General features: G+C 28.2%; 2 protein-coding genes and 1 long non-coding RNA gene across 12 annotated transcripts; 1 reads left to right on the forward strand and 2 right to left on the reverse strand.

The window, feature by feature from the left end:
• Window positions 1-246: 246 nt before the first annotated feature.
• LOC124423047 (nuclear cap-binding protein subunit 2) lies at window positions 247-1,617 on the reverse strand. 2 transcript variants are annotated; one of them, XM_046960321.1, is made up of 4 exons: window positions 1,174-1,617; window positions 768-1,088; window positions 646-694; window positions 247-417 (listed from the first exon to the last, which is right to left on the reverse strand). In XM_046960321.1, exons 1-4 carry the CDS (start codon window positions 1,258-1,260, stop codon window positions 359-361), a joined length of 516 nt encoding a protein of 171 aa, XP_046816277.1. In that variant the 5' UTR covers window positions 1,261-1,617; the 3' UTR covers window positions 247-358. The 2 variants fall into 2 exon arrangements, with proteins under 2 accessions (XP_046816277.1, XP_046816284.1); XM_046960328.1 differs by having other exon boundaries at window positions 247-694; window positions 1,174-1,425.
• Window positions 1,618-5,939: 4,322 nt separating this feature from the next.
• On the reverse strand, window positions 5,940-13,558 carry LOC124423483 (la-related protein Larp4B). 9 transcript variants are annotated; one of them, XM_046961307.1, is made up of 12 exons: window positions 13,441-13,524; window positions 11,816-11,904; window positions 11,630-11,728; window positions 11,362-11,557; window positions 10,984-11,233; window positions 10,700-10,840; window positions 10,318-10,542; window positions 9,997-10,142; window positions 9,070-9,903; window positions 6,793-6,997; window positions 6,414-6,517; window positions 5,940-6,278 (listed from the first exon to the last, which is right to left on the reverse strand). In XM_046961307.1, the coding sequence occupies exons 3-11, from the start codon at window positions 11,715-11,717 to the stop codon at window positions 6,422-6,424; spliced, it is 2,181 nt and encodes a 726-aa protein (XP_046817263.1). In that variant the 5' UTR covers window positions 11,718-11,728; window positions 11,816-11,904; window positions 13,441-13,524; the 3' UTR covers window positions 5,940-6,278; window positions 6,414-6,421. The 9 variants fall into 9 exon arrangements, with proteins under 9 accessions (XP_046817263.1, XP_046817254.1, XP_046817204.1 ...); XM_046961298.1 differs by lacking the exon at window positions 11,816-11,904 and having other exon boundaries at window positions 13,441-13,558; XM_046961248.1 differs by having other exon boundaries at window positions 11,362-11,728.
• An 855-nt stretch (window positions 13,559-14,413) lies between these two features.
• LOC124423528 lies at window positions 14,414-15,812 on the forward strand. Its single transcript, XR_006942108.1, has 3 exons — window positions 14,414-14,684; window positions 15,565-15,595; window positions 15,679-15,812. It is a non-coding gene; the product is annotated as an uncharacterized LOC124423528 (long non-coding RNA).
• The last annotated feature ends 7 nt before the right edge of the window (window positions 15,813-15,819 follow it).

Consider the following 15,819-nt stretch of genomic DNA (forward strand, 5'->3'; position numbering starts at 1 on the left):
TTTTTTTTTTTTTTTAATATAAATTTTTGTAAATCTTTTTCATAATATTCTTACATGTCTCTTATATATAACAAAAGAAATATAATTAAAAAAAAAAAAGAAAAAAAAAATAAAATTATAACTACATATACAACTTGTGTAATTTTATCGATTCACATGAATTATTATTTACTTATGAATGAACTGTGACTGTATTTATATTTATTTATAATACATAGTTATAAATGAATGAATGAATGATGATAATTATAATGATAAGATACTTTATTCATCGTCATTTTTTCACTTTCTTTTTTTACAAATTTTATGCTTTCATATATAAATAGTAATTTAATATAATATCTTTGTTCATATTATATTATATTGTTGGCTGCAAATGTCTCATCAATGTTACCATGTTTGTTTCTCCTCCTTTTACTAAAAATTATATATATATCTATTGAAATAATATAAAAGAGAAGTAATCAATAAAAAAAAAAAAAGTAACCAATTATAAAGATAAATCTTTATAAATATATTTTATATGTATTTTGGATTTGATCATGAACAAAGATAAATACAGCTTAGAATAATGCTGACTATTTTTATTTCACCGTCCAAAATTACCATCCGAGAGAGGTGTTACTTTTTGTTGAATTATCTTACCATAACCTCCTCTTCCGGTATCAAAATCAGATCTATACTCGTCTCTTACCTAGAATATAATTAATCAGTTTAATAATTCATATTATATTAGATTTGATATACCAATAAAAAAAAAATATTACTTGTCCTCCTGTCTTTCCACGTCCATATTGTCTACCTTCTATAAATCCAGCATCCCAGTCTGTTCGAATAATTCTATCGTCAAGTCGTGTACCATTAATATATCGCATACAATTTTCTGCGTCTGATCTTTGATAATATTCGACGAAACAAAAACCACATGGAGTTTTTTTATATTTATCTAATCCCATAATAATACGTCTGATATCTCCACATTTGGAAAACAATTCATATATTTGTTCTTCTGTAGTATAAAAAGAGAGGTTACCAACATATAAAGTAGAAGAATTTCTAAGAAGTCTATCTTGCTCTGCTCTAGATCCCTACAATTTAATTAAAATCTCTGTATAATTTCCTGATATGGATAAATAATATCACGAAAAGAGAGGTTAACTTTCAAATACGAACCTTAAAATGTTGATCTCTGTACGAACTTAATTCAATGGAAGGTGAAGTAGATGCATTTAATTTCACTACAGCCATTATATTTACCATAAAGTTCAGTATATTATTGCAGTAAATTTTTGAAACACATTCACAAAATATTCAACAATCTCTTCAGAGAACGCAGAAGCGTCAAATTAGAAGTGTCAAATTAGTGATACCACCTTTCAGAATTACAAAATGAAAATCTACGACAATTGATACCAATATAAAAGACAATTTATATCGGCTATCGAATTTGAATACAAATAGTTTCCCGTTTTTACAAATTATTTTTTTCGAATTTTCTAACTAATTAATTTTTAGTATTACAAACTTCAATAATATTAAATAAAGGTTAGATTGTACGCATATATATGTGTCTGTATGTGCCTATGTATGTACTACATCATTGTAAAAAAATTTCTTAAATCTGAAAATTATCTACATATATAAATAAACTTATATTATTGCAATTAATACATTTTCCACATATTCAAATTTTTAAATGAAAATTTATTTAACTTACCTACATTTGAATTATATGCGCACACTCGATTTGTAAGTTTGAGTCTCCTTTTATAATAGTATATTTATTTACAATTTGTAATATAAGACTTAATTATTAATTATTCTTATTATTATTATATACATATATGTGTGTATATATATATATATATATATATATATATATATATATATATATATATATATATATATAATGCGTTTATTTCTATAGGAAAATCATTTATTTAGAAAATTTTCATTTTGTTCTATTCAAAATATTAGTTACCTCAACATGATGCATGCTATCCACATAAACATATGAAAATTATACAATGAAATCCTTACATAATTATAGAAATTACTGAAAAGATCAAATTGATACAAATAAAAAATATTTTACCCGAAGTAAAAATATAAAATAAACTCGAACTTTTTCTTTTCATTTTATATTTATCGATTAGTAGGTTGTCTGTGTTTTCATACACATACATACCTATTTTATTATTACATATCAAATGTAGATTGATATTTTCTATTTTGTATAATTGAAAATTTTATTTATATCCATATGGAAGGTGTTAAAAAAAGATCAATGCAATAAAGTGTGATTAAATTTGTGAAAGTAAAAATAAAGTAGATAACAGTAATTAATATTTAATTTTGAAATCTGTCCATTTTACATAATAATAAACAAACGTCATAGATCATATTATAGTACATAAATTTTCATTGCAGATAAAAAATCAGACTTTCTATAGGCTTGCGGCCTATAAAATGGAGTTACATTTATGTTGTGTTCATGTGTCGGACTTGAATCTAATCACAGTTTATTTTGATATACAAGATAACAAAAAATTAACAGTTACAATACTGTAACAGGGTCATTTAAAGAGAGAACAAAGTTATAATATGTCTTACACATATAATTTGATCTCACAACTGTTTACCAAAAGATTTTTTTTCCAAAGTACCACACAATTAATATATAGTACTTTCTATGAAATAGAATTCTTATAAGATTTTATTATACCGTTGACCGTATATAAATCCCAACCTTTGTTCCATTCTATTTTATATGGAATAATTGTTTTCTCACAGACATAATTTTGTTACACCATAAACAGACATTCCTCCTTTAAGGAACAATCATAATTCAATAAGATCCAAAGTAACGTTATATCACTGATATATCCCACTTTTAATTTTATATGCTTATATAATATATCAACAGAGGAGAGCAACTGATATTATTTCCATGCACTCTTTACGAATATATTCGTTAAACATCTCGCCAAATTTTCACATGTCATGTTTTACAGGCATTTAAACAGATTCAATGCATACACATAATTTACCATATACATTGTTTTCTAAATAATACATAAAGTAAAGGATAAGGTACCTCCACGTTATTCAAATTTTCTAAAATTTCAGAAATATTAAGAAATGCGATTAATGTTCATCAAATATTTTTTTTCTTTATATTTTCCATATATATATTAGTAAACCTTGTGATTGATAAATTTATGAAAGCTTACCCCCTTATGATTGTGTGTGTGTATATATATATATATATCTATCGTATATATCGATATATATATGTATGTATATATGTGTGTATGTATATATATATATGTATATATGTATAATATATATATATATCGAAGAAGCCATTCCTAAGCTGTTTATAAAAAAAATGACTTCTTTTCACTTGTAAATCTAATTCCATGAAAATAAACTTGTATCTCATTTTTGCACTTTGCTTATCAACTATATGTGTACTACTACATAGATATAATGAAAACAGCCGCAAAGTTTTTTTTAAAGTAAAAGTAACAATTTATTTTTTTTCTCTGTAGATAATACGAAATAATTCATCATATTTTTATGTTTATATTTTGCCTTATTAAATATTACAGATAATATTCCAAACACTTATTTAACATACTTTATCGAAGTAGATGCTTTTTTAACTGAACAGTGCAGTTCACAAATTATACATTAATTAATCTCAAAAGAGAGAAAGAGAGAGAGAGAGAGAGAGAGAGAGAGAGAGAGAGAGAGAGAAAGAAAGAAAAAAGAAAGAGAAAGAGAGAGAAAGAAAGAAAGAAAAGAGAGAGAGAAATCACAATCGAAGTACTCTCTTCCAACTTATCGCAGTTTTTAGTAATAATAAGCGTTTATGGATTCATCAATGACAAGGTTTATATAATACCTATACGCGTACACCACCAATATTTATTGCAATTGTTGTTGTTTTGGAACCCGAATGACTATAGAGCTACTTACAAATGTGTCTCATCAGAATACAATTGTCGTTAAGTTATGGAGCTCTCTGTCTAAAGCAAAAATTTTTTAAAGCACCAACATACAAACTCAGATATAATTCTTATATTAATTTACTTTATAGCGCAGGCAATTAATGTGTTTTTTTTTTTTTGTTTTCGTATATTAAATATTGTACCTAATCATTTAAAATATAAAAAAAAGGCAGCATTGTAAACTTAAGATACAGTTTCATTCTCATTGATATTTCTTCATTATTTAGGAGATTGGTTTTTTTTGTTCCAGCATCCGTTACTTCAATTTCTGTACGCATATCAGTAACAAATATATCATATGCGCTCTTTACTATATAATGTATAGGTACATATAATCATATAACATCTAAAGCCAAGCTCCTGTAATATACACAACACTTGAGGCACTTAAATGTGTGCTCAAAGACCATTTTCTGATATTTCTTATATTACTTGCTTATAAGCATTATTCTACGTGGTATGTTATCTCTCGTAACAGTGTCATCAAAAAGGAAAGTCAGTGCCGTAATCAGGTATTCCAATATTTTATAACAGTTGTTTCTTTTGATCAATAGAAACAGAATAATATATTCCAGAATATTGATAACGATTAACTTCAGATTAATCTGTGTCTGATTATAATTGGAATAAATCACTTAAAGCTTCTCTAGTAAAGACTAGAAAGTATTTGGAACACCATGGAATGTTATATTTTCAAAATTTGTTTTATAATTTATATTTTAACGTAAATATATATTGTGTCAAATACATGTCTCAGCAGAGAAAATGTTTTGATTTTATCTTATAAATTTCTACCTCCTTAATGTTTTAGAGACTATTATTTTATTTAATGATTTTGTACCATTACATATAAATATTCACAGAAAATGTGAAAACATTACTCTCTCGCTAATCTTGAAATAAAAACGAACTTCTGAAATGGAAAATATAACACACCAACGTATACAATCTTCATTCTAATGTGGATGGTTCTCTCAAACAATGTTATCTAAATAGCTTAATATTATAATCTAACTCAAAATACTGCACGTATTAACGACTGCAAGTTTAATTTTATTTACATCTAGCAATATCAAAACAAGTGCTCCCACACATACACATTATATATATTTGCCCATGTTATAAATTTGATTTATCATTAAACAAAATCATTAATTTCAGCTAAACTTCCAAAAGCACTCCAGAGTTTTTCTATGCAAGATGCTACATAATACAATTAAATTTTTTATTTTTCTTACTTTATATATACCTTGTTTAATAATTTATTTAATCGATAATTTTTTTTTCTTTTTTTTTTTTTGAAATTCTAGAGTACTTATTCTTCGATAATGTTTTTATTTTTATTTTTAATTTTTTTTTCTTGTTCTTCATATATTAAATATTTACATGTTTAATCATAGCTGCAGATAAATAAGCGAATATTAGCTAAAAGCAGAATAACTATACAAACAGATGAATGAAGTAGATTTGAGTAAAAAGAATACGAACTGAAAAATTGTCTATTATTGTGTGTGGCTGTTTATCTCTTTATATACATAATCAATATTCTGGAAAATATATTTCGCTCAATTATGTACACATACAATTAACTAAGATTAAGAAACCTATATCAAAGGTTCAGTCTGTTGCTTGCGTTATATGAAAAACATTATATTTTTGCCAAGATATGGTTGCTAATTGAGAGAGAGTGAGAAAGAAAAATAGAGAGAAGAGAGGAAGAGAAAGAGAAATAAAAAGAGAGGGAGAGAGAAAGGGGGAGAGAAAGAGGAGAAAGAAAGAAAAAAAAAAAGGTCAGTATCTATTAAAAAGTATGCATAGCAAGTTTTTTGGCACTAAGACAATATTTCCCAGTTACGGCCCTGTATTGTGAAAGTGTGTAGGCAATTCGGGGAATAGGGAGGGGGCAAAAGTTAGGAGAGAAAGGAATTAAAAGATTAATATATTAGCTTAATATTTTTACAAGCTAACAAATGTGTACCTCCAAAATTACAGAACCAAAACAATAACAATATTCTTCTATGCAACATGTTGTTCTGCCTGTAAACGTAACTCTTAAATGTAGGGTAATCGCTGTCTCTCGAAATAATTTGTTTATGATCCATAGTTAATACACATTCATTGTAGGCAAAGTCACTGTACAATGTAAAAAGTTTTCTTGTTTTCCACCACATCCACTTTAGGATGAAAGCAGTAGCGCATTCAATCCACTCAACCCAAATTAATGGTAATATAGCTAAATATTGAAATTCATTGTAGCAGTATCTGTAAATATACTAATGTTATGTTGTTCTTAATTTTTTCATGCATTATATACATATTGTGTTAAATCTAAATAAAAAATATCTACAAAAAAAAGTAATAATAATAAAAAAAAAAACATATAAAAATATTACTCACTTAATAGTTTAGATGTTTCCATCTTTTTCATCTGTTTTATGTTTTGTACAAGGTAAGTCACGACAATGTTGTGCTACTTGAGCATAGCTTGGCTTTGTAACATCCTAAGGTAAAAAAAAAAAAAGGAAAAAAAAAGAAAAAAAAATAACGCAATAATGAAATTAAAAAGTTACATTTTGCTGTTTATATATATATATATAAAATACTTTTTATAAAAAACATAGATATTTTAAATTATTACCATTTATATATAAAAATTTAATTTAGATGCATACAGAAAGAGTGAGTGTGGCTTTTAAGATTAAAAATAATAATGGTAAAAGCAAATTTATGGATAATGAGAAGAATGCTACTATTTAACATACAAAAACATACTTACTAAAGGAAAGGCAGATGTAACTCCAGTATGTAACTGAGAATTCTGTGAGGCAGTAGGGATGTTACAAGCGCACCTGGTCACTGGATCAGACTCTTCTGCTGCATTTGTGTTTGTAGTTATGGCCTCATCCACACCATTCATCATGTTCAAGTCATCAGTCTTTATAGATCTGTCAGCGGTGCATTTCAGTAAGAAAGAACTATACCTGAGCATGCATAAGTACAATATATATACATAGATATTGTTACAATAAATACGAAGAGAGAATAGTAATCAAACACAAATTAAAAAATCATGCACAAAAGTGTTATTAGTATATACTACTTATAAAAGGGAACAGGTCTGTGCAAAATTTGCAACACATTATTAGCGAACCAATATACGTACATTTATTTACCTTCACTGACAATGAAATTCTATAGTTATTTATTTTTTTCATATTCATGTGTGTAAAAAAAATGATATAACATATTATATTAAAAACTATGATCGCTTTTAAAATGCTTCTAGAATTAGCTTGTAGCTGAATAATTAACAACATTATAATGATGTTAATAATACTAATATTAAACATTTGCACTAGGACCAGCACTAGTGTAAATAATTAATAATAATGATAATATTCCTTTCACATTATCATCATTATTATTATTATTATTTTTATAATTATCAACATCATCATTACCATCATCGTTAAATAATAATAATAATAATAATAATAATAATAATAATAATAATAATAATAATAATAATAAAATAAAAAAATAATAATAGTAGTAATAATAATATTATTAATACCGGCACCAGCGGCAGTGACAGTGACAGTGGTGATGTTGATAGTAATTGTGGTGGTAATAGTAAATAAAAGAGAAAAATTGAACAAATAGAACATATAACTTGACTTTCCGTTTGTTTGTCAAAGTAAATAAAACAATTAAAAATATATAGAAATACTTGAAATGTGTGAATTTATAATAAACTAAATCGAAAGAGTTTGAAAGATAAAAAAAAATTAATATAAAGTTGCCTTACTGAATTGAATAAATACTTCTTTCATGCAAATTGTATGTGCCTTTTATTTAATATCTTTTAAGTACTTCACACACTTTTACAAAAGATATATACTCATTGTATAAGAACTTAATAATTTTTACGAACATTTATAAACCATACCAATTCCTGATAATATTTAAGAACAATTTTACAACAACGCTGTATTTTACTGAGCTCTATAAAAATGTGTTGATTATATGCATCATATGTTTAATTGCCATGCTATTATTTCATTTAATAAAACAAAGAAAAGAAAGAAGAAAAAAGAAAAGAAAAGAAAAGAAAAGAAAAAAAAATGCAACTGCCATGAAACATTAATAAAATTTGTGCAAACTTCTTTAAACAAAGTCACTACAAAAATGTATCTTTTAATAAAAGTAATGACATTGCATTACCGAATGCAGTTTAGAGATTAACCCATCACAATATATTGAAATAGAAATAAATTTAAGAATGATTCACCTGAGTCTTAATATGCTTTTTGTTTAAGATATTGTAATATATATTTAAATGTATTTAATATATAATATATAATGTTGCAATCTTAAAATTTCAGGAACCTTATAAGTAAGAAAGTAATTTTGCAATGTAATAAATTCCTATCTATAAGCAATAAGATTATGCGTTATATAATATAATGTTGAGACAATGAAATATCTCTGTAATTATCAATGTAATATAAAAAAATAAAAATGGGAAAAATAACTACATCCATATAACAACAAAAAACACTAAAGCAACCAACATATAAGGACAGTTTTGCACACTTCAATTTCGTATCGCTTATTCATGCGCTCACGCGCGCACGTCTGCCTTTGTGTGAGAGTGTTGTGTGTGTCACGTGTGAATGCGCATGCGACGTATATCGTTACTACAGCCACCCACTGATTGCACGTTACGTGCGTGCTAAGATCGCGCCTACACACGCATGAGTGCACACATACGAAATCCATAAGATGACTCGATCAGTGGCAACAATTTACAGTTGCACACAGTGATTGAACTATAATTTTCTTTATTAAGAAAAAAGATCAAATAAAGCGTCCGTGTTAACGCGTAAACACGAATACGATCGCTTTGTTATATGCATATTATATATATTTGTATATATTCTGTATATATATATATATATATATATATATATATATATATATACACACAGAATATAGAGAATATACGTATAGTGCGTACATACACATATATATAAAAATAAAGCACACTCACTTATCGGGAGACGACGGAGGAGTGAGGGTGATGGTGCTGAGGGCGATGTCTGTGGAGTCAGTGTTGCTAGCAGAAGGATTGGAGATTGAGACTGTGGGTACAGCAGGTGTATTTGCACCTCCAGAGCCAGTGGTAGCCTCTAATAAACCAGTGTTATGTCCACCAGCGCTTGATCCAGGACTCGCCGGCCTACTGCTATTTGCCAACTGTTGATAATTAGTCGCGGAATCTTTCTCCTTTATATTTTTTAGTTTTGCTGTTCCCTTTACCACATCTGACAGTCTATTTTGTGACTGTGAACTGTCGTTATTAACAGTCTCTACAGATGTATTATGGATTTTCGTAAGGTCGGCGTCTAGGCCAGGAAGAGGAGGAAAAGCAGAAGCTTCCAAGTCAAATTGTACCCCTCGATTGTATTGTGTGTTGTTATTATTGCTAACAGTGGACTCCCTGATCGAAGGTAAAGCATTGTTGTTAGCCTTGGAAATAGTATCTTGATCTTTGGTCCGGCGATGTATACGATGACGTGGATATTGTACTCCAGTTTCCAACGTCTGTACATCGTTTTCTTGTGGCCCTTTTGTTGAGTGATTACTGTTATATTGTATTTCCGCAGTAGACAGACCTGCATGAGAGGAATGGAACTTTGTGCCGCTCTGACAGGAAACAGAAGAGGGTTTTATCGTAGGTAAATTGGATGCAAAAGTAGGAGATGGCGTTGCCAAAGATACTGGTCCTCCGCTTATTGGAGGATGTGATGTACGACCTATAGGTACCATTCCACCTCCACTATCCATTGGACAACCTCTTTCAGGACCATTTCTTTGTTTATTTCTATATATTAAACATATAAATATATACCTATAAATATCTATTCACAAATAAATTAATATATCTATTATAAAATATTTATTTATAGTATCCTACCTGTGTCTTGGATTATATCTTGTATTATGAGGCTTAAATGTACTATGAGGGGTAATTCGATTCATTGTGAAAACACTGGACATATCGAAATAAGCAGGACTTGCTGGCCCCCAAGGCATCATTCCAGCAGGATAAAAAGGTTGATGCTAAATACAAATAAAAAAACAAGAAAAGAAAAGAAAAGAAAATATATATACATTTACTATAAGTACATTTACTAAAGTTATAAAGTTTTATATATATATATATGTATATATATATATATATATACACATACGTTTATTTATACTCCTTTATACAATAGAAGTTATTTATACTCACATAAACATGAACCTGATTAGCATAAGGTGGCATAGTAGTTTGTGGCATAGTGGTACCATTTGTATATAGGAAGCGTTGTTGTCCAGCCGTATAACTACTCGGATCATAAACGGGTGGTGGTGGTGGAGTTCTATACCCATTTTTGATGCCACCTACTCCAGCAACAACAGGTATTGGTAACCTATTCATTGGTTTAGCTTTGATTCGAGCCATTATTGGCTTTCCCTGATTAAAAAGCGTATATAATAGTTAAATTTTTACCTACTTTATTATCACTACACAAATTTTTCTTGTCCAAATTTTTAGAGGGAAAGAAGAAGAAGAAAGAGAAAGAGAATATAGAATTACATATAGAGATATAATTAAAAAAGTTAAAATTTACCTGAAATTCTCGAACTTCTTCACGTAAAAACCTATAGGCCTTTTGAGCATCCTCATCAGATTCAAATGTTACATACCAAGAGCTATTATGAGCAAACTCACAAGAAATAAACCTTGGACATCCTTCACCAGAGAATAAATTCTACAATTGCATTTCACAGAGAAGCATTAAATCTAACTTTCTAAAGATCTCTTATATATATGATAGGAAGGATCGATCAACAGAAAGTTATAGATTAATATCCAAAACTTATTGCGATAAATTAACATTATATTACGACTAACCTTAACTTCTTCCAATGGTGTACTATCAGGTATTTCACGCAAAATGACAATACACCGTTTATGATTAGGTCTTACTTTTTGACCTTCTTCATCCACTTGGACATTTGGAGACTCTCTTAACACTTCTGTTATAAGCTTTATATCTTTTGTTAACTTCTTCACTTGATTGAAATTAGCTACTGTCCATATGGGTACATATTGATCATTATCCATTTGCGATAATAAATATGTATCATTGGCTAAATTCTCTCTATAATTCATTACCACAATACATTAAATCATTTAATACGAGTAATGAATAATTCATATTGATACATGATTTATTTATTATTATAAATTGAAAATATTAATATTAAAAAGTAAATATGATCACAATACCTGGAAAAATAATATTCAAGCTGTGAAGAGAGCATCTGTTTGAGTTGATCCAGAGGTATGCCAGAAGCAGACAGATCTGCCATCGTGGTTGGAGGAGTTGACACATCACCTAATGTAGCAACATCTACACGATTATATCCCACTGCACCTGCAATACCTACGGCATGTTGCGACGAAGGCTCCAATAGATTAACACCTGCATCAAGGGTTAATTCATTTCCACTTTGTGCTCCATTCATGATGCTGTATTCTATATTAGATGCATTACTTTCAATCGCAACCGTAACTGGACCCAAAGTTTCAGGGGTGGTCGGATAAACCGCCCCTGGTGGGAGCTTCCCAATGTCCCCATTCATGTACACGTACCCTAAACAGAATAGGATATAGTTTAGTACTAGAGATAAACTAATAAAATTATATGACATTCTACTGAGATTAATTGTTTAATACTTACATTATATATACACTTTTTTTTTATCTATTTAATGCGGTCGAATGGTTACTTAATATGTCTGCAGTAAAAATTTTACTCGATAAAGGAAACTACGACAAAAGATTTCAAATATCTCATAATTTATATAAGAAAAGTACGTACTTTGTTGAGTTATATACTAAGTATGTATTTTGTCGAAAAAAAAAAAAAAAAAAAAAAAAAGAATTATATAAAAGAAAAATAAAAAGAAGTAATAATTACATCATTAACAAAGAAAAGATTTCTAATTACAAACTCCAATAGAAATTATATTTTGGATGTGCGTGTGTGTGTGTATTTAAATAACCTTAAAAGTGAACTTACATGTGGAGATATATAAAACATTTATATAAAACATAATATTATATAAAATAATTTTGCAATATAATTATTTTTTTTTTTTTTTTTAAATTAAGGTATTATATTACTTCTTATTATAGCTCTTGAATATTATTTCCACTACCATCATGTATTAAAAAGAATTGAAATATTGCAAAAAGCTAGTACACTGTTAACGTTGAAAAAAAAAATATCTCATTTGAATATTTTAAAAAATTCTATGATTAATAACATACAATTGTCACTAATATAGAAATGAGTTTAAAACAAATTGCTTAAACATCTGCTGCATCATACATTGTACTTCCACTGACCAGATAGTAGAGAGAAACGAGGAAAGGGGGGAGTGGGGGAGAGAGGAGGGGAAGAGAGGGAGAGAGAGAGAGAGATAAAGAGAGTGAGAGAGAGAGACAGAGAGAGAAAGAGAGAGAGAGAGAGAGAGAGAGAGAGAGACAGAGACAGAAAGTATAAGAAAATGTCAACTTCGAAAATGTTACCATTAATAAAATATTTAATTTCTAAAGTAGATTACTAACTACTAATGAATTTAATGTTACAAAAGGGATAGAATACGAATAAAGCGACATCGAAACGATTGCAAATTGCAAAGCAAAGTGATGTGTGTGTGTGTGTGTGTGTGTGTGTGTGAGTGAGAGAGAGAGAGAGAGAAAGAGAGAGAGAGAGAGAGAGAGAGAGAGAGAGAGAGAATGTAAGGTAGAGGAGAGGTAAGCACATGCTAAAATTTCTGAACTCTTATTGAAAGTTCCTATGCTACTGTCACACGTATAGATTCGAACGTCACATTGTATCCTTTTGATATAGCTCTTCGGAAAAGTTTGCGGCATAAAAAGTAAAAATTTATAAAAGGCAAGATATGCAATATGTTGGAGACGACTGGCCAAATATAGAGTGAGATGCTGGCCGGGCGAACGAGCACGCAGGCATGTACGAATCGTAATCATTCGAGTAGTACACTTTCTTATATTATAGATCAATACCGAAATCACTATTCATCGTAAAACAATTCTGAATTCCATGTGTCTTTATCACTTAATGCCTTTAGGAAGGCTCGTTTACTGCTTCGTATACTCGGGTATGTAAGTACCGTGAGCACACACAGAACACTCTGTGTGCTAAAAACGAAATCTTATTCCACGTTTTAACAAATGAAAAAATCGTTATAGCCCGTATATCTAACCTATTATTATCTTCTATATCATTTGGATAAATGTGATTAACGCCAATTGGCAATTTAACAAAATTCTTACCGAGAGGAAGAATCAACTCAACACACAATTTCTCAAGGAAACTACAAAATGGCTGACACAGAAAGGCACATGCCGTGGCTCAGTGCATTATGGGTCGTTGGTATGTAGTTCGACGAAAGTGATATCTATCGGTTATTTCGATAAAATCCTAAAATTTCCCCGGTAAAGTTAAAGCGATTCGACTCTTTCATTTCGAACGATGATATTTCTTATATTACGTCGTCTTCTATCCACGTCTATATCACATCATAGAGGCGCGAGATACGAATTATAATTAAATGTAAAAAGTAATATTTAAACGAGACTCTATTTCGTACCATTCGATAGAAACTTTTTATCAATTAATTTTTGTTTAATAATTCGTTCTTCGTTTTTCTTTTTTCTTTTTTTTTTTTTTTTTTGCTTGCCTAATCTTATAATTATTTTAAAATTTATCATTAATCAATATTATACAATTATATATTCAATGTTCGCCTATATATCTCACTTTAACACTGTGTCGCTTTCATTAATAAATGTGTGTATGTACCTACAGGATCCTATACAATTTACGTACATGTATTAATGTTTAAACGTTAAAAAATCTTAAATTTTGTATTATACAAAATGATGTGTAATTTTACATATGTATGTCATAAATGTAATAGAATTTGATAAAGAGGGAAAAAAAATAACTAAAAGAAAATTATTCCAAGATGTATATACTCGTACGTACAAACGGACATATTATCGACTACGGGAATAGTACGTATCTAGCTCACGAGATATCGTGACAAACCATGTTTAAGAATGTTACGCGTATTTGATTTTTTATCAACTTTTTATTTATTACTTCGATATAATAGTAGAGATTTTATCATCGATCTGTATTAAAATTAATGATCATCGTTTAAAGGCGAATACAAATAAATAAAAATAAGCTTTTCTTTCTTTTTTTCTTGTTTTCTTTTTTCTTCTTCTTCTTTTTTTTTTTTTTTTTTTTTTTTTTTGTTGCATGAATTTATTTCTTTCCAACTTATGATGTAATTAGTCACTGTGTTATATAGTTATTCATGTAATATCAAGTACTGTATTATATGTAAAAAAAAAAAAGAACTAAAAAGTATTATTTGTGCTTTCAATAATCTTGTTAGAGAAAAATGGAAAGCTCTGCTTCTAACGATAATAGAAATGGAACACGAAGAAGTAATCGCTTAAAAATATCATCGATGATCATCAAAAATTCAACGAAATATACACATATCGTATGTACAATTTGGGTTTTTTTTTCTTTTTCTTTCTTCAGAATTGAAACAACTGAATTTAGATCTATTTCTAAGATTTACAACTTCTATGTTCAATGTTTAATTTTTAATGTTTAGGTTATTTAATCAGCTTGATTTTTCCTTCGAAATTTCCTTTTTTTTGATTGTATAGTAGCATCTAGTTTTGGTTGAGAACTTGGAATGATTTCATCTAAATCTATTAAATTTGTAATAAACTCGGTATTTGATTTTTTTATATTATTGTGTGATACCGTTTCAATTGTTGTAACATTATTTTTGTAATTGCTAGTAGAAACGATATTGTTGTTTGAATTATTACTTAATAGTCTTTCAGATTCGTGTAGAGCCACGAAACTGAAATTTTTTAATCTTTCCAAAATCGTCATTGGAATAGCACTGCAAGCTAAATCATAACTTTCTTTTATTCTATTTCCATATTTAACATTATTAGAAGCCTGTAAAAAAGGAAAAATACTAAGCTTATGAATTATAAACAACAAAATTTTATATTTATTTTACAAAATTATTCATATATTATATACATTAGAATTTTTTATGTAAATACCTTTTCAAGAAATACATTATTCTTATTGTTAATAAGGGGTTTAATACTTTTACATTTAACCCATGAATGTTTTAATTCTTTTTTATCAAAAAATATCACATGATATTTCACCTATAATTATGTATAAATTAATGTAATATATTCAATTTGAGCATGTATACAGATATGCATGTCAATGCATATTTATAAAAAAAACTCTATTATCATAAAGAAGAAATATTGCATCTATATATCCATTTATGCTTACAGGAATTATAGAGTTCTTTTTTAATTCATAATATCTAAATTTAATAGGACAATCATCCACCATAGCAGGCCACCATAAGTAAGTATTTCTTTTTGCCCACACTATACTTCCAGCGTTATATTTATTTTCTATTAAATCAGATTCTATTTCTTGTGGCTTAGGTTCTTCCGGGATAACACATGAGGCTAGTTTTATATCTATAATATTAAATATTTTAACTATGCCAATAAGTTGTTTAACAAAGTGTAGAGTATTATAATTTTTTATTTAATAGTAACATTTTTTTTATGCAATATATTTAT

This window comes from Vespa crabro, chromosome 1 (assembly GCF_910589235.1).
Source record: "Vespa crabro chromosome 1, iyVesCrab1.2, whole genome shotgun sequence".
Classification (NCBI taxonomy): Eukaryota; Metazoa; Arthropoda; class Insecta; order Hymenoptera; family Vespidae; genus Vespa; species Vespa crabro.

Excerpts from the sequence above, each read along its gene's own strand:
- LOC124423047 (XM_046960321.1), bottom strand. The coding sequence starts at position 1,260 with ATGGTAAATATAATGGCTGTAGTGAAATTAAATGCATCTACTTCACCT. Across the intron at positions 695-767 it reads GTGGAAAGACAGGAGGACAA|GTAAGAGACGAGTATAGATC; the intron begins GTAATATTTTTT and ends ATTATATTCTAG. Across the intron at positions 418-645 it reads TACCGGAAGAGGAGGTTATG|TAAAAGGAGGAGAAACAAAC; the intron begins GTAAGATAATTC and ends TATAATTTTTAG.
- LOC124423483 (XM_046961280.1), bottom strand. The coding sequence starts at position 11,717 with ATGAATGGGGACATTGGGAAGCTCCCACCAGGGGCGGTTTATCCGACC. Across the intron at positions 10,143-10,317 it reads CTAATCAGGTTCATGTTTAT|CATCAACCTTTTTATCCTGC; the intron begins GTGAGTATAAAT and ends ATTTGTATTTAG. Across the intron at positions 6,998-9,069 it reads CCTCCGTCGTCTCCCGATAA|GTATAGTTCTTTCTTACTGA; the intron begins GTGAGTGTGCTT and ends ATGCATGCTCAG.